At 44.8% G+C, this 21,373-nt stretch overlaps 1 protein-coding gene across 3 annotated transcripts in view; it reads right to left on the bottom strand.

Moving 5' to 3' along the window:
- The window catches only part of NSUN2 (NOP2/Sun RNA methyltransferase 2), a 922,747-nt gene that overhangs the window by 358,485 nt on the left and 542,889 nt on the right, over positions 1-21,373 (bottom strand). For all 3 annotated transcript variants that reach the window (XM_033929740.1, XM_033929738.1, XM_033929739.1), the window contains exons 11-12: positions 18,033-18,163; positions 3,079-3,175 (exon numbers count right to left, since the gene is read on the bottom strand). In XM_033929740.1, the coding sequence (XP_033785631.1) occupies positions 3,079-3,175; positions 18,033-18,163 (228 nt within the window). The remainder of the gene's footprint in view (positions 1-3,078; positions 3,176-18,032; positions 18,164-21,373) is intronic.

Here is a 21,373-nt window from a genome sequence, read left to right as displayed (position 1 = left end):
GGAAGCTGAGGAGGTGCTTGAATGCAAAAATAAAGCAAAATGAGGGGGTCATGGAGTGTGGGCTATCTCCTTTAGGAGGGCTCATTTGTTGTATTATTTGATGTTACCTTGGCCTATAGTTGCTATCCTGGTACTTATACGGCTTACTTCCTGTTAATCCACAGTTTCCATTTGGACTTGTTTGATAATCTTACTGTTCTTAAGTGGTTTCTTTTGTACCTATCTTTTTGAATCTTTTCCATGATCTATACCGGTTTATGACATGTCCATTCTCTTTTGATTCCTTAATAAAAAATGACATATATAAAAAAAGGACTGACACACATAAGGGCACCAGTGTGATTCATCCCTGAATCAGAGGAGGGGGCTGATTGTGCTAATTATATTAAGCAGAATATAAGGGGTGGGGGGGGGCATAACTAATATGTATTAGACACCCCTTACACTAATAGATATATAAAAAGATGGAGCTGAATGATAGAAATGCTTCAGATATTTGTGACACAGTATAGACAGCACACAGAGTACTTTTTTTTGTTATCACAAACAGAAAATATTTTGGTTTAATGTCTGGAACAAGAAGATGCTGAAGTCATAACATAACTTTCATAAATAACCAAAAGCATAGGCTGAAGGTTGCACTGACCTAAAATATTTTCTACCTAATAAGAACTAACATATTTTTCACCTATAGGGTTAAAGGAAATCATGTGACTGTAACCATGTGATTGTAACCTACAGAAGTATATTGTCTAGCAAATGTTAGTTTTTGTAAAATAGCTGTTTGCAATAGAATAGAGCATGTAAACAAGGTCAACATGTCCTTGATGATTTGTTCATGTCCTTCTATTGCTGACAGGGGTGAAACCAATGGCATGTGATGAGTTATGTCATTATAGTTGCTAAGGGAAATTACCAGAAACTATGTGACTTAAATAGAACCAATAGAAAATTGCTGAAGTATGCAATCTGTAATTGAAATATATACCAAATAATGAATTGATGATGTCATTATCTCAATAAAATGGCCACTTGTAATCCAGGAAAACTTTTGGTTGTCATCTTACCAATTTAGTAAGAGGCCAAAAACACTCCCAAGGCCTTGAATATTTAAACAATACATACTTTTGTGTTAGATTTCTTTTCCTTGATCTCCTCTGAGATAGAAATAAGAGCTGAGGGGCATGTAGTCTGTCCACATAGTTTAGACCAGGGGTGCCCACACTTTATGGGCTTGCGAACTACTTTTATAATGACTAAGTCAAAATGATCTACCAACAATAACATTTTTTTAAAAACACAAAGCACACTGAAAGGCAGAGAAAATGTTAATTATTCATATTCCGGATTTTTTCAAAGAGGTCACGGCAGATGACTCTATGCAATGTCACCTCAGTAACAAAATACAAAAATAGACAAATATACCCCCTCCCTATTTACTAAACCATGATAGTAGGTTTTAGCACAGGGAGTTATGCTGAATGCCTCGCGCTGCTCTCAATGCTCATAGGCTCCCTGCGCTAAAAAATGTTATTGCGGTTTAGTAAAAGGGAGCCATAGTGCAAAATATAGACAGCAGATATAAATTCTCAAAACAGACACATTTTGATCACTAAATTGAAAATAAAATAATTTTTCCTACCTTTGTTGTTTGGTGATTTCATGAGTCTCTGGTTGCACTTTCTTCTTCTGACTGCGCATCCAATCTTTCTTCCTTTCTTTCAGCCTCCTGTATGTTTCCTCTCCTCCAGACCTCATTCTCTCCCCCAACTTTTTCTTTCTGTCTCCCTATTCCCCCTTCTTTCTGTCTCCCTGTCTGCCCTCTTTCTTTCTTTCTCTGTGCCCTCCCCCAAACCACTCGGTTTGCTGCCACCGCCATCGGGGAACAGCCCCCAAGCCACCGCCGTCTCAAGCTTTCCCTGCAGAAGCGTCGCGCTGACCAGCATTCCGCTCCCCATTCCATCCAGCCTGAGCCCCATCTCTCCTTGATCCAGCATTTCCCTTCTATGTCTGTCAGAATTACCATTCCACCTATTTTCCAGCATCCCCCTTCTTTGTGTCCATCTCACCTATATCCTTTTCTCACCACTTTTTTAGAATCTTCATTTGTCTCTGTCCTTGTCTTTTCCCCATGTTCACCATTTGCCCTTTCAATGTCTTTATCTCCCCCCACACATACTTTTTCAGCATTACTTCTATGTCTCTATTTCACCTCCTCTTCATGTCCCCTCTGTATCTCTATCCTTATTCAGTAGGTCCTGCTTACCCTTTGTGTCACTATCTCCATTTTCAGCTTTCCCCCCTTTTCCTTTGTTAATGCACCCTGTAGCCAGAATCTTCCACCCTCCCTCCACTCTGGCCCAGCCCAGTATGAAATATTTCCTTTTCTTTCCCTCCCCTCTCTCTCTTCTGCTCCCTCACCCACGAGTCCTGCATCTGGCCCTCTCCCTTCTACCTGCACCCGGCAACATCCCCTGCTCCGCGGCTCTCTTCAGCAACCCGTCAGCAGCGGTGATCAAGACAGGCTGCCGACATCAAGGCCTTCCCTCTACGAGTCCCGCCTTTGTGGAAAAAGGAAGTTGAAACAAGCAGGACTCGCAGAGGGTAGGCCCTGACGTCAGAAGCTTGTGTCGATCGCTGCTGCTGAGTTGCCGAAGAGAGCCGCGGAGCAGGGGGTGTGGCCAGAAGTAGGTAGAAGGGAGAGGGCTGCCGAAAGAGGTAGAAGTTCTGGAGTATGACACCGACCCGGGCCAGGATGATTTCTTTTTCAGGCTGCTGCTGCTGCCACCGCCACGCCACCACGCCCCCCCCCCCCCCCCGAAATGAAAAAAATAGCCTAAAGTGGATGCCCGGCGTCGGCGTCTTTGACGTCGGGGAGAGGAAGATTGATAGGTTTGGTAGATCGGGACGGCAACACGAGTCTATCACAGAGCCCGGGATGGGCTCTGCGATCGACTCACGTTGCCTTCCTGAGCTACCGGTCGATCGCGATCGACGTATTGGGCACCCCTGGTTTAGACCAAACAGAAGCACTGTGATAAATGGCAGGAGAACAAGCTTCTTCTGACAAAATATTACCTTTGGCTGGCGTCTGTTCCATGGCATTGGGGCTTTCTTCATCAGTACAGCCACAAAGAAACCGCCAGTGTTCTGGTGATGTGGCAATATTCTGAGGCTGGACAAGCAAATGATTCTTGCATTAAAACACAAAAATACACTTAAGTCACCTTAACTCTAGTTTCAAGTTTATTAAAATTTGATGAAACGCTAATCATAATTCTAAACATTTTACAATATAAAATATAAAAAGGGGAGAAAAATTTAACATACTTATTATTGACTGAGACTCTAAATTGTGAAGAGAGGCAAGTATACCACTTGATTCAATGTTTCTGAGGGAACTCTGTGGAAGACAGATTTTGAGTAGAATTTCACCTTCTTCCATATAATCTGGATGGCTGATATGACAGGACATGAGAGAAATTAGTGCAAAATAGCTACTGAGGTTCTCAACATATCCACAACCCTCTCCACTGTACCCTTTCCAAACTGGTCCACCCCTTACATTCTCCTGATATCAACATTTCAGACAACTGAAGTTTTTCCTGTAGTGTACAATTCTCAGGCAGCAAGATGCGTGGTTCTCAAATTCCCATAGCATCTTCAGTCTTGGAATATCAGAACGTGGTCGGGAAATGTACAGGAAGTGCAGGAAGAGCTGGCCCAACCATTAGGCAAGACTGACCAAAGGCAGTAGCTACTTGGGGACAACAAATAATATTTGCAATCAAAAGCAAAACAGTAGTTTTGATAACCACACAAGCTCAAAGAATAATAAGCACATATTTAACCTGCATTTACATGGGATACTTCTGTTATGATTGTTGAGTTTAATTATCTAAATCTTGGTGATAGTGGGTATGGAGCTGCAGGCTAGGGGCCTGACGGTTCACCTAGAGCACCAACCACCCTTGCTCTGTTCAAAGGCAGCATATATAGCAAGTTTAGGAAGTAGCAGGGGAGGGGGGAAACAAGATGGCTGCTGGAAATTGTCAGAAGTGGGTAAAATGGAAGTTAACTCGGATGGAGTTGGGAAGAGAATGATTGTGGAAGGAGCGAGAGAAGGGGTAATGTGTTATGACTGAGGAACTTGGAGATAGATGGTGAGGGGAAGTGATAAAGAGGAGTTGGGAAGGATGAAGACATTGTATTATAGGTACAGAATGTGTGAGGAGAAAGGAAAAATAAACTGGAGAGTGGGGAAGAGTCAGCATAAGAGAATATAAAATGGACTGGTAGGTAAGTGGCCTTATCATTAGGAGTTCTAGTTTTCAAGAAGTTTGAAAGAATTCATGACTTAGATATCGTGAAATCTTCCTGGGGTCCACAGATGGTTATACCAATACAACTAATGACAAACACAAATACCACTGTACTAATAGAAGTACTAGCAATTCTATGGGGGCAACATTGCCTCCAGCATGGAGCTTCTCTCTGGCTCCACTAATTTCAAAGGTAAAATCCTTGAAAACCTGAGCATACCCTGAAGAAAGCCACAGCATGATGGCTGAATCGTCAGTTCTTTCTACACAGATGTGGCAAGACTCAGAAACCTGCAACAATCATCTCTAGTTGTGGTTTACTATTATAGCACTTTTGGGGGAATTCTACTCATACACAACCATAAGTCTCAAGCATCTTTGTGTAAACATTTTTTTGAACTGTAATGCAAATTTATAACTGAGATAATTATGGTGTATTGTTTAGACTAGAGAATGATATGGGCACAAATTTTTCCCCATCCCTGCAGAACTCAATTTCCCCGTCAATTTTGTTGCTGTCCCTGTCCCTACTCCATTCCTATAAGCTTTGCCTTAATTGCACAAGCCTCAAACACTTATGATTTTAAATAGTTTAAGGCTTGTGCAGATGAGGATGAACTTGCAGGAATGGGACAGGGACAGGAAAAGAACTAGCTGGGACAGAAAAATGAGTTCCCACGGGAACGGGGAAAAATTTGTCTGCGTCATTCTCTAGTTTAAACAAATAAGGCATGTACTATTTTACAGGACACATAATTTTAAAATCTTGGTGTAGAGCAGTGGCTTCCAAACTGTTGGTCAGAATCCCAAATGAGATCATCTCATTTGAAATTAAGAGAAGCAGCACTGTTTCAGTCACCATATGTACAAATCTCCATTGTGACCAATGCTCTTCAGCGATAGTCAACATGGGCTCTGTGAATCAGGAAACCTTCACAGTCTTTGCTTCTCCCCCCATGTGGGCTTCATGTTAACACTGGAAACCCATGAGCACACTTTGTCATAGAGAGCCCTGTGATCGCTGCTGCTGCCACCACTTTCATGCTTTGGATAAATGGGAAAGAGGAGACAGTGAAGAGGGGGTGGGGGGTATTAAGGCCAGAAAAGAAGGGAAGATTAGGTTCTTACCTCAAAAATCTTCTTTCTAGTAAAAAGGCATATGAGACTTGAAGCAGCGGTTATTCACCTCTAGTCGTGAGTTGTATAGAAAGTATCATCTACATTTTTTTTTCTCTTGGCTCTGCCTCCTTCACCACTGGGCAAGTACTCTAGCTCCTCAGTTTGTACCAAAGCAGTTAACGAACAAAATGTAGCACATCAATTTCAACAGAAACATAACTTAAAATAAGGTGGAAACAAATGCACTCAGTACAACCAGCACTAATACTTATGCAGTTCTAACAATCTCTCACTTGCCTTTCTGCATCACTCTTATGGCCTGTCTGGCAGGAGAAAACCAAACATCTAGAAATACATACATATCTGAGACAGTAAACAGGCGAAATGAAATCTGACATGGTGGGCCTTAAAGACTCATGCCTTTCTACTAGAAAGATTACAATCGAGGTAAGAATCTAATCTTCCCTTCTAGTGCAAAAGGCATACGAGCCTTGAACCAGTATGATGTAACAAAGCAGTCCCCTGATTCTAGGGCAGGTCACATGAGCCTGCTGCCAGCACCAAGGACCCAAAAACTGTCCATTCATCCCATCACATCCACTCCACCCTGTAAAACTTTGTGAAAGTATTGAGGGTGGACTACACAGACACATTAGAAATCTCTTCAGGTGGAACTGCCTGGGAAACTACACTCTTTGTTCAGTGTGCTCTCAAAGAAAATGGTAGTCGTTTACCACTCCCAATATATGCAGAAGAAAAAGCCATACAAATCCATCTTGAAATTTAAGGTTTAGAAGTCAATCTCCCCAGACAGCTAGGATTCATTAGAACAAAGAGAAGAAAAACATTCTTCACCTCAAGATAACGGAGAAGGATTCTTCTGACATCCAGCAATGCTAAAACTTTGTCCTTTTTCTTTGAACCCATGAAATGGAAAGTGGGTAGCCAAACTTTCTGATTTATGTGGAAGGCCAAAATCACCTTTAGCAAAAAAGAAGGTACCGTGTGTATAGTGAGACCCCAGCCTCCGTAAATCTGAGGAAAGGCTCTCTGCAGTACAGAGCCTGCAGCTCCGAAACTCTTCTCACTGAGGTGATAGCTGCTACGTAAGATACATCAGAAATGCCTCTTATAAGATTCCAAGTGGGAAATGGCTGTCTCACAGGAGGATGCAGTTGCAAAGTATCCTTCAAAAATCTGGTTATATCAGGATGAGAGGCCAAAGAAACTTTCGTCACTTGAGCCCTAAAGCATGAGAGTAAACTTGCCCTTTGAGGGAATCAACTGCCAGACCTTTCTCAAGATAGTTTTGAAGAAACTCCAGGACCACTAACATTAGAGCCCTAAAGGGTTCCACATTCTGCTTATTACACCAGTGCCGAAACATTTTCCAAGCCTTGGCATAAGCAACAGTCACCAGTTTCTTAGGAGGGTAGATATGACCACCTCCTAGTGACCCTTCTGTGCTAGGGTTGCATGCTCAAGAGCAATGCCATAAACCCAAAGTGTTCCAGGTCTTCCATGGCAACTGGACCCTGCAGGAGAAGAGTTGGATGAAGTGGCAGTTTGAGACACTGGTCCCTCTGTAGCCGAACCAGATTTGCATACCACAGCCAATGTGGTCAATCTCAAGCCACTACAATTACTATCCCCAGGTGGGTCACTATTCTTCAAATGACCCAGCCTATCATGGGCCACGATGGAAACACATACAGCAGCCTTGTCTGCAGACAAGGTTGTACTAGAGTGACCATGCTGACGCTTCTGGGCTCAAGTCTTTGGCTGAAGAAACAAGGGATTTTTGTAATAGCTGCTGAAGGCCTTCTGGGACAAAGACCATTCCCCCGGTTCTAGGGTCTGCCGGCTGAGATAGCTGGCCTGTACATTGTCCATGCCTACTACAAGCTGTTAAAGCCACGTACAAGCCACGTACAAGCTGTTAAAGCTTGTACGTGGACTTCTGGGCCTCTAATCTCAACGGGGCACTATTGGTCTGTTGATGTATGCAACAGTCCATGGTACTGACAACATGATCCTGATAGCTTTGACTTCCAGGGTGTTCTCCAATGTCTTCAGCACTAGACAATAATAATAATAATAACAACAGTTTATCTACCGTATTTTCACGTAGATAACGCGCACCCGTGTAAAACGCGCACACGGGTATAGCGCGCGAAAAACACAAATTTATGTACAGAAATTTTTATATACCGTGCACACCCTTATACCGCGCATGCTGGCCGACTCTCCCGTTGCCGCCCGACTCTCCTTTCGCCCGCCCCGACTCTCCTCTGGCCACCCCGACTCTCCTTTCGGCCGCCCCGACTCTCCTCTCCCCCTTGAAGTCCTGTCCCCACCCTGAAAGCCTGATGCCCCCTCGACGTCGGATTCACCCCCCCCCGCAGGACCGCTCGCACCCACACCCCGAAGGACTGCTCGCACGCAACCGCACCCCCACCCCGAAGGACCGCTAGCACACACTCCCACCCGCACCCCCACCCTGAAGGACCGCTCACACCCCCACAGCCTCCCGACCCCACCCCCCATCATGTAGAAGCTCCTACCGGTGTCTTGCTGCTTCCTCTTGGTGGTCCCGACTCCCTGACACGATCGGGGCAAGAGGGAGCTCAAGCCCTCTTGCCCCAGCCAACCACGGCACCCCCGACACGATCGTGGCAAGAGGGAGCTCAAGCCCTCTTGCCCCCCGACTCCCCCACACGATCGGGGCAAAAGGGAGCCCAAGCCCTCTTGCCCCGCCGACTCCCCAACTCCCCGACAATATCGGGCCAGGAGGGAGCCCAAACCCTCCTGGCCACGGCGACCTCCTACCCCCACCCCGCACTACATTACGGGCAGGAGGGTCCCAGGCCCTCCTGCCCTCGATGCAAACCCCCCTCCCCCCCAACGACCGCCCCCCCCAAGAACCTCCGACCGCCCCCCCCAGCCGACCCGCGACCCCCCTGGCCGACCCCCACGACACCCATGAGATCATCCAGCATTTGGCCAAACAAGGGCAAACCTTTGAAAGGCAGCCTACTCAGCATAGCTTGAAAGAAGAATCACCCTACCACTGACGAATTCACAGCATGCACTATGTGGACACTGAATAAGCTCCCAGCTTGGCAAAACCTACATCATTTCATAGACGGCATCCGACTGAAAATTAACTCCGGAAACCAGGAAGTCCAGGTCCCGAAGGACAACTTCCTTGGGATCTTAGTGCTGCTTGGTGTGACATACCCGGGCAACAAAGGAGGTGGCCACTGTAGCTCTCATTCCTGCCGCCGTGGAATTGAAAAGGCGTTTGAGGACAAAATCCATTTACCTGTCCTGACCATCCCTCAGGACCACCCCTCCACCTGAGGGTAAGGAAGTACACTTAGTGACTTGTGCCACAGCCAAATCTACCTTCAATAGCACCATTTAGTAAATTCCGGGTCCATGGGATACAGATGCGCCATGGCCCTAGAACATTTAAGGGGACCCTACGGGGACCCCCAGACTTCTGAGAGAATCCAAGTCAAATCCGGATTGTCCAGAAAGGAAGCGTACAGCGGACGCTGATCACTCATGATGAACACTCAGCCTGTTCATGCTGGTCTAAATTCAGGTTCAGGGTTCTGAGGAACTCAGATATAAGGTAAGGTAAGCAGCTAGTCTTGAACAGCCGGTGCACAGTCGGGTCATCCCCAAGCTCTTGGGGCCCGCTTGCAGGGGGATCTCGGATATCCGCAAGCTTAGCCACACCAGTGGATGCTGCTGAAATAACCTGCAACAGCAAAAGGACAGAGACAGAAGTTGGTGGAGACCATCCGTCTGTACTCCGGTGCCCCTGAAATAGAACAAAGTGACATGCTGGAATCTAGAGGGGGAACACTCATTTGCACTGGATTCTGAGTGAAAGAAGCAGGTACAGCCTTTTTAACCCAAAAAGCCGAATACATCATAATTACAAATTCAGGAGGAAAATAGTCACTGGTGGCAAGAGCCGCTCTGCGTGCCTCAATTTTAGAGTACTTAGCAGCTTTATGGGACTTTTCCCCTGAACTGTGCTTGTGTATCGCGGAAGTGCCCCCCGCACCCTTTTTGGACGCACCGGACACTGCATTTGCGTCTCTGGTAGAAATGGGGGAAAGCGGGGCATCTCCAGAGACGGGCATCGCAGACTTTGCACTCACTTCACCCCCCTCGCGGGCTGCGGCACACATAATGCACGGCTGCGAATCCAACAGCCAATCGCTGCAAACGTCATGTCCTGAGGTCATCTGAGAAGTTTGGAGTGAAAACGAAGCTCCGAAGTGCAAAAAAACAACAACAAAAAAAACAAACTTTTAAACAGTTTGAAGAAAATCCAAGACGGCCACCGCGGGTGCAGATTTTGTCCTAAAACAGTCTGGGAAAAACACAAGGAACCTAGGAAAACAGCGATTTTGTTTTTTCAGAGGTGGGGGTGGGATAAGGCATGCAGAGGAAACACCCAAAACCCACTTTTGAAGACCCTCCAAAATCGCCAATGCAAGCATGCATATGACTCAGTGTCTGTGCTGCTTTAACAGAAACGGCAGGCAAGCTGACAAGCAAGCATGGAGATCTATTACCTCAGGAAGCTGGGGAAAACTGGATTTCTCACATCTTCTGACTGTCTCTCACCTGTCCGGTCATGCCAGTCAGTGACTATTTGGACCTCTAGCACAATCAGGGCAGGTACGTAGTCCGGTCCCGATCCCGGTCGCGCCTTCACGGAACTACGCAGACTGCTGGGTGGACAAATCCAGGGTGAGTTAGCTCCCGATCCTGGAGCCCCGATTTATCCTGCAGGCTGTCCAAGGGGCTTACTGCAGCTCTACCCCCAGAAGCAGACTTTTACAGAAAATCTGCGATCTCCCACTGAAGGATTACCCCGCGGGATGAATCTGCAGCAACAGAGCAAGATCCACACCAAGAATCAATCGTGACTAAAACTTTTAGAAAATAAAACACAAGCAGAAAGAATAAGCCCCTACAGCCTAGGCTTGTAGGAAACAAAACTGAAAGTCCAGAGGTAAGTAACAGCAGATGCCTACAGTGGGAGGAGTTAGAAATTGGCTTCAAGTTCCCTACAGTTTCCAGGCTGGAAAAGGTAAATGACCCACTGGTATAGAGGTTATTGTACAAGAATGACCTTTAGCAAAGCTGCTGGCTTAAAAAGGTGGCTCAACATTGTGTTTCCAATCCCTGGTCCAGGGCTGCAGCCTCCGCCTGAGATCCTGAATCCTCCAAAACTATCTTTCATCAACTGGACCTCTGGATCCTGCAGATGAACCTTACAGGAACTGCCCTCTCAGAGGCAGACCCCCCTCCCCCCATGCACAGATGGAGCAGGCAGATCCCGATAATTCAAAATGACTGCAAACATTAAACTAAAAAAAGGAGTAAAACCATGATCAGGATGCCCTGAGAACCCCTGCAGAACTCACCTTGTCTCCTTGTGAGTTCAGCGGTGTCTGTGCATCTGCGCTTTGCTGAATCCGCCAAGACACTATTCAAAGGTTTTAGGAGGGATTGTTGATCCACAAACTGAGCCTCCTGTAACTCTGTTGCCCCAGAGCAGTGTCTTGCAAACTTTTTGAAGCAGCTGCATATTAAACTCCAGGCTGCGGCTGGAGGGCCTCCGGACATACGCAGACATTGATATGATAGAGTAATGTGTGATAGACATAAGAGCATAAGAATTGCCGCTGCTGGGTCAGACCAGTGGTTCATCGTGTCCAGCAGTCCACTCATGTGGCGGCCCTCTGATCAAAGACCAGCGCCTTAACTGAGACTAGCCCTACCTGCATATGTTCCGGTTCAGCTGAAACCTGTCTAACTTTGTCTTGAATCCCTGAAGGGTGTTTTCCCCTATGACAGGCTCCGGAAGAACGTTCCAGTTTACTACCACTCTCTGGGTGAAGAAGAACTTCCTTACATTCATACAGAATATATCCCCTTTCAATTTTAGAGAGTGCCTTCTCGTTCTCCCTACCTTGGAGACGTTGAACAACCTGTCCTTATCTACTAAGTCTATTCCCTTCAGTACCTTGAATGTTTCGATCATGTCCCCTTCTCAATCTCCTCTGTTTGAGGGAGAAGAAGCCCAGTTTCTCTAATCTTTTGCTGTACGGCATCTCCTCCAACCATCTTAGTCGCTCTTCTCTGGACTCTTTTGAGTAGTACCGTGTCCTTCTTCATGTACAGTGACTAGTGCTGGTCGCAGTCTCCAGGTGAGGGCGCACCATGGCCTGGTACAGCGGCATGATAACCTTCTCCGATCTGTTCGTGATCCCCTTTTTTGTCATTCCTAGCATTCTGTTGCCCCTTTTCACTGCCGCCGCACATTGCGTGGACGGCTTTATCGACTTGTCGATCAGAACTCCCAAGATTCTTTCCTGGGAGGTCTCTCCAAGTACCGCCCCGGACATCCTGTATTCGTGCATGCGTGGAGGCCCTCCAGACAGGGCCTTGAACTTGCAAACCCTGGGAGGAGAGGCGCCAGATGACTGCCTAAAGGATGTGCCTCTTGCCGCGACAGGCACATCCTGTAGGCAGTCAGCTGACACTGGCGCCTTTCCTCTTTGCTGGTGTCTCAAGGCACATTAGTGTGTCACAGCCTCTTCTTCCCCACTGCTGGAAATCTTTGATGCCTCATGAATTTCATTGATGTATCTCTCATTCTAGCACGCTGCTGGCCTCAATTACCTGCAATGGAAGATCATTCCAATGATCAACCACTCTTTCGGTGAAGAAATACTTCCTGGTGTTGCTATGAAATCTCCCACCCCTGATTTTCAACAGATGCCCTCTTGTTGCCGTAGGTCCTTTAAGGAAAAAGATATCTTCTTCTACCTCAATACGGCCCGTGACATATTTGAACGTCTCAATCATGTCTCCCCTCTCTCTGCGTTCCTCGAGTGAGTATAGCTGCAACTTACCCAGCCCTTTCTCATACGGGAGATCGAGTCCTGAGACCATCCTGGTGGCCATTCACTGAACCGACTCAACTCTCAGCACATCTTTTTGATAATGTGGTCTCCAGAATTGTACACAATATTCCAGACGAGGTCTAACCATGGATCTGTACAACGGCATTATAACTTCGGGTTTCCGGCTGACGAAACTTCTACGGATACAACCAATCATTTGTCTAGCCTTGGATGAAGCTTTCTCCACTTGATTGGCAGTCTTCATATCTTCACTAATGATCAGTCCTAAGTCCCGTTCTGCTGCAGTTCTTGCTAAGGTCTCACCATTTAGGGTGTAAGTTCTGCATGGATTTCTGCTGCCAAGGTGCATGACCTTACACTTTTTGGTATTAAAACTTAGTTGACAAGTTGTGAACCAATGTTCCAGTAAGAGTAGGTCCTGTGCCATACTGTCGGGCACTGTGCTTTTGCCTACTATGTTGCATAGTTTAGCGTCGTCGGCGAATAATGTAATTTTACCTCGAAACCCCTGAGCAAGGTCCCTTACGAAGATATTAAATAGGATCGGACCCAAGACTGAGCCCTGCGGCACTCCACTGATCACTTCCGACGTTTCGGAGAGAGTACCATTTACCACCACCCTCTGAAGTCTACCTCTGAGCCAGTCTTTAACCCATGTAGTCAATGTTTCTCCTAATCCCATCGAACTCATCTTGCTCAATAACCTGCGGTGTGGGACACTATCAAAAGCCTTACTGAAGTCCAAGTACACATCGTCCAGGGACTCCCCCATATCCAGCTTTTTCATTACCCAGTCAAAAAAAAACTGATTAGATTGGATTGGCAGGACCTACCCTTTGTAAATCCATGTTGATGGAGATCTCGTAGATTTTCCTCATTCAGGATTGTATCTAATTTGTGTTTGATTAGTGTTTCCATAAGTTTACACACTATCGATGCGAGACTTACTGGTCTGAAATTTGCAGCCTCTGTCCTGCAACCCTTTTTGTGGAGTGGAATGACGTTAGCTGTTTTCCAGTCCAATGGGACTCTTCCTGGGCTATGATGTGGTATTGTCGAACACCTTTACAGCTTTTCCCTCAATGAGCTTTTCCAGCACCTTCAAGGCTAGCTGGATTGCCTGGACCTTCAGATGATTTAAGAACCACCTCTTCTGATGGCAAGTCTATTGGCCCTGAATCAGGTGATCCCCACAATGAGCTCTCCAGATGAAAAGACCAGCATCGGTCATGAAAGTTACTCATTCCAATATTTAGAGAGGCATGCCCTTCAACAAGGGGGTTTCCTGAAGCCACCAGCTTAAGCTGTTCCTCGCTATCCCTGTCCATTGGAGCTGCATTTGAGGCAAATGCCTCTGTGGAGACCACAGAGACAGGAGAGTCCTGGAGAGGTTGCATGTGTTCCCTGACCCAGGGGACCACATCCAAGGACACTGCCATGGAGCCCAACACCTGAAGGTAATACCGCACGGTGGGAATCTGCATCGCCAAGAGACAAGATCTGTTGTTGCAGCTTTTGCTTGCATGGTTCTGGAAGAAAAACGCAGCCCCAAGTAGTGTCAAAGGAACTCCCAGATACTCCAGAGTCTGGGTTAGTTCCAGATGGTTCTTCTTGAAGCTGACAATCTAGTCCAACCACTGCAGCAACACTCATTGTATTTTCATCTTGCACTCCTGCCTGGATGGGGCTCTGATCAGCCAATTGTCCAGGTAGGGATGTATCTGGATCCCTATCTTCTGTAGATGAGCCATAGCCACTATCTTGGTGAAAGTGCAGGGGGCTTTCATTAATCAGAACAGAAGGGCTGCAAACTGGAAATGCTGTTGTATGTGAAACCTTAAATATATTCTGTGGCCCGGAAAGATGGGAATAGGCAAATATACCTCCATGAGGTCCAGGCAGGCCAGAAATTCCCAGGAACAATAGCTGCGATGACCAACCTGGCTGTTTCCATGTGAAAATTGGGGACCTTCAGAAAGGCATTCACCACCTTGAGGTCCAAGATGGGCCTCGAGTCCTCTGTGCCTTTCTTGGGCATGATGAAGTATCTGGAGTATCTACCTAAGCCCAAGTTGATGTTGGGGATAGGTTCTATGAGCAACGGCATATTTAGCGCTCTGGGCCATAGTAGAAACATCTACCATGGCTTAGTAAATGAGGGCCTAAGTATCCTCAGATTGCACATTGATATGTGCATATTCACAATACAGTACTGCTTGTAAACATATTAGATACTTTGTAAGATTAAGCTCAAAAGTTTCCTTTTTAACGATGCTTTTAGTGAATAATGATCTTTTATTATTTTTTATCCACTTTTTTTACTGTCTTTCTTCCCCCCCATGTTTTTACCTTTGTATTTTGAATTTAATATAGAATGTAACCATTAATGAACTTTCCCGTTGTTTCAATATAATACGTAACAACTTAATTTTTATTTTAAATTGTGTTTGTTTTTGTAACATTGTTTATTTATACAATATTTTACCTATGTTATTTTGTACATCGCCTTGAATGTAGAGAAGGCGATTAATCAAATCATTTAATAAACTTGGAAACTTGGATAAACTTGTCCAGCTTGTTAAGAATACTTTTTACTTTGTAATAAAAAAAAAAAAAAATAGTTTTAAGAGTATCACAAGCCCAGCACTGCAGCTAGCCTTGTTCCAGATAGAAGACAAAGAAACTCAACCCTAAAGCTGGAGAGAGCTGACCAGTGCAGCAGCTCTTCAACAAGCATGCAGACAGGCTCTGTTTCTAAAGTGAGTTCCCGAGAGCAGGAGCCCTGGGAGGAGGGGGAGCAGTTTGAGGATTACAACTCTGTTAAATCTAGAGTAGCTCCCAGTAAGGCAAATCCCAGGAAACAGGCTCCTAGCCCTTTGAGCGCCCACCTGCTGAGGCTTATTGGAGAGCAGGAGAAAGCTCAGCAGAAGCAAAAGCCTGCCCATCCCCCACTCAGGTTAGGGCGTGGCTTGCTCAGAGCAAGGCAAGTAGAGCAAGGCAAGCCTAGGAGAGTCAGTCCTGAGCCAGTAGAGGAAGGAGACACATGGACAGGTGCTCCAGAGCTCAAGCAGGGGAATGAAATTGAAATGGAAGACTTGGAAGATTCCTCTCTGGTTAACCAGCCAGTCTATCCACAGTCAGAGGAAGCTATGGAAATTTCCCTGGAACTTTAGGAGGATTGCATGGAAGAAAGCTAAGTTTTCTTTTTACTTTTGAACTGTTTGGTGTTGTGAATGAAGGGACTAGTGCTGGCTGAGTGAGCATTTCAAAACTCACTACAGGGAGATTGTGCCCTGTTCAAAGGACTTTGGACTGTGTTTTTTTTTTTCTCTCTCTGTTTTGGAGAATATAGCCACTGAATGTGATAGTGGGGGTTGTGTGGGGCAAATCCACAGAAGATCCTCTGGGTTGGGATTGTGGGGCCAATTTTGATAGTGGATTCGACAACTTCCCCACCCCTGCCAGCTGCTAAAGTTGGTAAGGGAAGCCTGATTAAATCCAGGCAAGCACGGTGTGCTGTATCAGGACCAATGAACTTTTATAAAGGACTGTTATGAAACTGTGCAAGCTCACCAATTACTGTGTTCCTGTTCTTCTTTTTCTCTGGAAGAAGCTGGTGAGAGACTGTTTATACTTACCCTGAGGAAAGGGTCTGACCAGCCTTATGCTGACTTGGTAGCCAAGGCAAAAGTACTGTTTGCGTTTGTTTGTTTGGAACTTTTGAGCATTGGCTACATTGCTGAGTAAAGCTTTATTGTGGATTAAAGCATTATTATTTTTGAGGAGAACCGTGCTGTTCTGACTTTTATTTTCTCCTTATATTATGACCAACAGGGCTTTCAACCTTTGAAGGCACACCAGGGACTGTATTTTTGCACACTGCCCGGTAGCCCTTCCAGAACCCGGTAACGAAAGTGTGACAAGAGGCTGTAATTTAATGGGTAATTCCATATAAATTGGTCCAATTTCAAGCAGGGTCACCAGTCGACATTCTCCACGGATACAAAATAGTAGCCCAAATATCGGAGAGATGTCTCAAAACTTTGGATATCCCCTGAAAAAAATTCATCAATCTGTGAGATGGTTGAGTGGGGAGCTCTAGATCACTTGACAGAATGATTTTATTTTATTTTTTTAGTATTTTCTTGGATAATTTCTACTTTTATTGCATTACTTTTGAAGCCAAGTAGTTTAACCACCCCATCTCTTGAGTATGAGAGTCATCTTTATAGAAATGAAACAAATATAAAGTTAAAAATCAGTCAAAGTCTTAATGCACATTTCTGTGACTTAAAATGAAAGAAAGGAGTGTCATTTATACCATGAAACACACAGCATACTGGTATATATCATAAAGCATCTATAGAGGACAGATTGGTTTAAAAAATAAAAGTAATAATAAAAAGTTGAAATGAAAAGCAATAATAGCACTTGGAATAAAGCAACTCAAAATAGCTAAATCTGATCTGAACAATGAAGAATCGCACTAAACAAAATGACCTAATATGACATGTAAAGCGAACTTTGTGGTCTAGTTCAGTGTTCTTCAACCTTTTTACACCTATGGACAGGCAGAAATAAAAGAATTATTTTGTGGACCGGCATCGGTCCGTGGACCGGCAGTTAAAGAACACTGGGCTAAGTCGTGGGCCAGACTCCACCCATCTCTACCCAATCTCTACCCCAGACCCCGCCCCCATAATAGTACTAATTGTAACACTATTTTTTCCATTCATTTTTCACAGATACACAATATAATCTTATTAACAACACATAATGGTTAACCACAAAATTAAACTACACAAAGCACACTGACAACATGTAAATTCTCAAAATTGACATAATTCAATCACTAAATTCAAAAATAAAATCATTCCCCCTACCTTTGTTGTCTCCCTCCCTCCATGCTATGCTTTACCTTCTGGCCTGCTCCCGCCTGGCCATTTTATGCCGCTCCCGGTGTTATCTTCAGGCCGGCTCCCTCTTCCACACTGATGCAATGCACAAAGCTGCGGGCATCGGCTCCTTGCACGTCCCTTGCCTCATCTGGAAGCCTTCCCTTTGACGTTGCAACATCAAAGAGGCGGCTTCCGGTTCAGGCGCATGATGTGTGTTGGAGACACTGCCCGTGGCTTTGTGCACTGAATCAGTGAGGAAGAGGGAGCTGGCTCAAAGATAACGCTGCATCGATCGTACCTTGGACCGGCGGTTGAATAACACTGTTTTGGGCCTGATGCACGTGCTAGCCCTGTGGACTGGCAGGAAATTTCTGTGGACCAACACCGGTCCATGGACCGGTAGTTGAATAACACTGGTCTAGTTCATTTAGCACTAGCCCAATAAGAGGCATCACAATCTAAATTTCATTTCCTCATTTAAAACAAAACACATTAAGAAACATCAATTCACAGAAAAAATTAATTTAACAATCTTGTGAGCATGCTTGTGGCATCATATATCTAAACTGTAGAACACATTCTGTTCCAAGGGCCTTTATTAATTGATTTTTTAATACACCTCACCAGTGATTTGTTACTCATATCACTGAGACTGCAATAACATGTGTCCACCACACATGTTTTACACTGGACCAGCTCAAATCAATTCCAGTATTCTGCAAAATACTTACCAATGCTGCAAGTTCATTGCTTTGAGTTTTTCCTCATCTTTGGGTGGAAACATTGTAGGCCGTATTTGTGTGTGTCTATTCTGAGGGACATCAGACCATTCTTCAAACCATTGCCCATCTTTTGTCATTATCTGCAAAGTTTTAACACATTTTATACCAGCTTTTCTTTAATCTTATACTATAACAATGCTACACAAATAAAGTATGTAAGTCATAGGAAGACTAAAGGATAGAATTTGGGGCCCATGAGCTGGTGAAAATCATGTGAAAACACAGGAAATTTTACAGAATATCATCAGGGCTGAATTTACATTGTTGGCTCTCAACTCTTCCAAATGTCTTGGTGAAGAAAAACTACCTACCCTTCTTGCTCCCATGAAAATGAAAACACTGCTTTTTTAACACAAGGACAGCAATCTACTTGACAAGAATGTTGGCAATCTCAGAGAGCTGCAGCCCAATACTTTTTCAGATTTCCCCAATGAATATGCTCGAGATCTATTTGCATACAAATGCATGCAAGTAGATTCCATACATACTCATTGGGGAAATCATAAAAACCTGACCGACTGCAGCCCCCAAGGACTAAGGCTGTCCACCCATGGGCAAGATGAAGGCTACTAGGAACTCAGTATGTAGGTTTAAATCTCATTTTAACAAGCAAACAATTCCTGATTTCCATAAATCCCAATCCATGAGACAGATGAACAGATGGATGTCTCACTCAGTAAAAACTTTTCCCTTAGGCAGAAAATAGAAACATAGAAAATGGTGGCAGAAAAGGGCCATAGCCCATCGAATCTGCCTATTCCAAGTACCCGCCCCCCTGAATTTACTCCCCTAAAGATCCCACATGAGCATCCCATTTTCTCTTAAAATCCGTCATGCTGCTTGCCTCAATCACCTGCAGTGGAAGTCTGTTCCAATGATCCACCACTCTTTCGGTGAAGAAGTACTTTCTGGAGTCGCTATGAAACTTCCCTCCCCTGATTTTCAGCGGGTGCCCTCTGGTGGTCGAGGGTCCCACGAGACAGAAGATATCCTCTTCCGACTAGATGCAACCCGTCATTTCAGATAGCGTGTCCAAAGAAATGTTTAGTATTTAATAAGGAACTGTAGCATGAAATTTTATAATTCTGATATGATCTTAAAATATGTAGCCTGATATAGTTAATGTTGCTGGAGTTATGAATTTTGAATTTGAATTATTGTCTGACCCAGTAGATCATTTATTCTGAGGGACTTAAAGTAAAAATGATATGGTTTTATAATTCTGCTTGGAGTTAAAATGTTTTTATAATTCTGCTTGGAGTTAAGATGGTTTTATAATTATTCATTTGATGGATTTAAAAGTGGATTTCTGATGTGGTCTTTGAGCCAGTATAGGCATCTGTTCAGAAAGGTGTTAAATACCCCATTCAATAGAACACAAAAGGAAGGACTGAGCCAACTGCTTTCAGAAAGTGTTAAGTACCTGGCCAGGGTGGATAACAGGATGTAGGCCAGAAGACCAAATTCATCTCTAAACTACACCAGTCTGAACAATAAAAGCTCATTTTTGTGTTAACTGTGACTGGTTGTGACCTTTTTCACTTTCAATAAAAATATGTTTAGAAAAAAAAAAAAACCAAAAACCAAAAGAAAGGACTGAGCCATGACCTTCAGAAAGTGTTAATTGCACCTATTTAGAGATCAGAGCTAAACAGAACTTTAACAGGATGTAGATCAAACAGAAGCCTTCTGTACCAAAGTCATCTCTGGTCTGCAAGAACAAACAAGAGCCCTTTCACTTCAAAGTCATCTCTGGTCTGCAAGAACAAACAAGAGCCCTTTCACTCCAAAGTCATCTCTGGTCTGCAAGAACAAACAAGAACCCTTTCACTCCAAAGTCATCTCTGGTCTGCAAGAACAAACAAGAGCCCTTTCACACCATATTCATCTCTGGTCTGCAAGAACAAACAAGAGCTCTTTCACACCATATTCATCTCTGGTCTGCAAGAACAAACAAGAGCCCTTTCACACCATATTAATTTCTGGTCTGCAAGGTCAAACAAGAGCCCTTTCACACCAAATTCATCTCTGGTCTGCAAGATCAATAGAAGCCTCCACACCAAAGTCATCTCTGGACTACAAGATAAAACAAGAGCCGTTCACACCAAATTCTTCTCTGGGTTACTCCAATCAGCAAGAATAGAAGCTCATCACACCATTTTAAACCACTCAGACATAGATTCACACCACATTCAGTAAGGACAAGTAACAATACAGTGGTAACTCGGTTTACGAGTGCACCAGTTTGCGAGTGTTTTGCAAGATGAGTAAAACATTTGCAAACTTGGTGCCTCGTAAACCGAGCTTGCCTCGCTGTACGAGCGCCCCCCCTGCGATCCGGCATCCCCCCCAGCGATCCGGCATCCCCCCCACTTGCGTTGCCCCCCCTCCACCTTTACTCGACTTGGCACCAGTGCCGGTGCCCGAAGATCCTCCCTCTTCTGGCGCGGCCTGAGCTGGGCAGTGCATCGGAGATCCTCCCTCTTCTGGTCTGGGCTGGGCTGGCTTTGAGCATTTGCGCATGCTCAACGTCTTCTGGTCTCGCTCTCAATCAGACTTGATGTTGACATCTAGCTCAGAGACCCGAAGCCATTCCAGGCGACTCATGGCCACCGACATTGCTGCAGCACATGAAGTGAGCTCAAAAGGTATCATAGGTGGAACTAACCATATGCTTTCTAAGCTGAAACAGGTCAGAAATAAAGTGCTGGAAAGCAGAAAGCTTATGTTCTGGACAGGGCTGTGGAGTCGGTAGATAAATGTTCTGACTCCGACTCCTCAGTTTTTTTATACTTCAGACTCCGACTCCGACTCCAGGTACCCGAAATTTCCTCAGACTCCTTGACTCCGACTCCACAGCACTGGTTAATTTTCAGATCGTTAAAATGGAATGTCAAGTTGAGAGAAATGAGCATTTTCGACACCACCTTCTTTTTGCTTTTAATCAAGGTTCTAAGGCTGCAGAAGCTGCTCGCAACATTTGTGCTGTGTATATAGGGGGTGCTATAGCTGAAAGAATCACTCGTGATTGGTATGCCAAGTTCAAAAATGGAGTCGGTAGATAAATGTTCCGACTCCTCAGTTTTTTGTACTTCTGACTCCGACTCCAGGTACCCGAAATTTCCTCCGACTCCTTGACTCCGACTCCACAGCCCTGGTTCTGGAAGATATTTCTGGAAAGTAGCAACTTGTTTGACTAAATGCTTCATGTAGAAGTTAAAATTGAAATTGCCAGACCGGTTGGCCAACATAGCATTTTGGTATAGTTTTAATCAAACCGATCAATGGCC

Source organism: Geotrypetes seraphini, chromosome 2 (assembly GCF_902459505.1).
Source record: "Geotrypetes seraphini chromosome 2, aGeoSer1.1, whole genome shotgun sequence".
Lineage (NCBI taxonomy): Eukaryota > Metazoa > Chordata > Amphibia > Gymnophiona > Dermophiidae > Geotrypetes > Geotrypetes seraphini.
The sequence above is the reverse complement of the archived record's forward strand: the minus strand, read 5'-3'. Positions and strand labels throughout refer to the sequence as shown.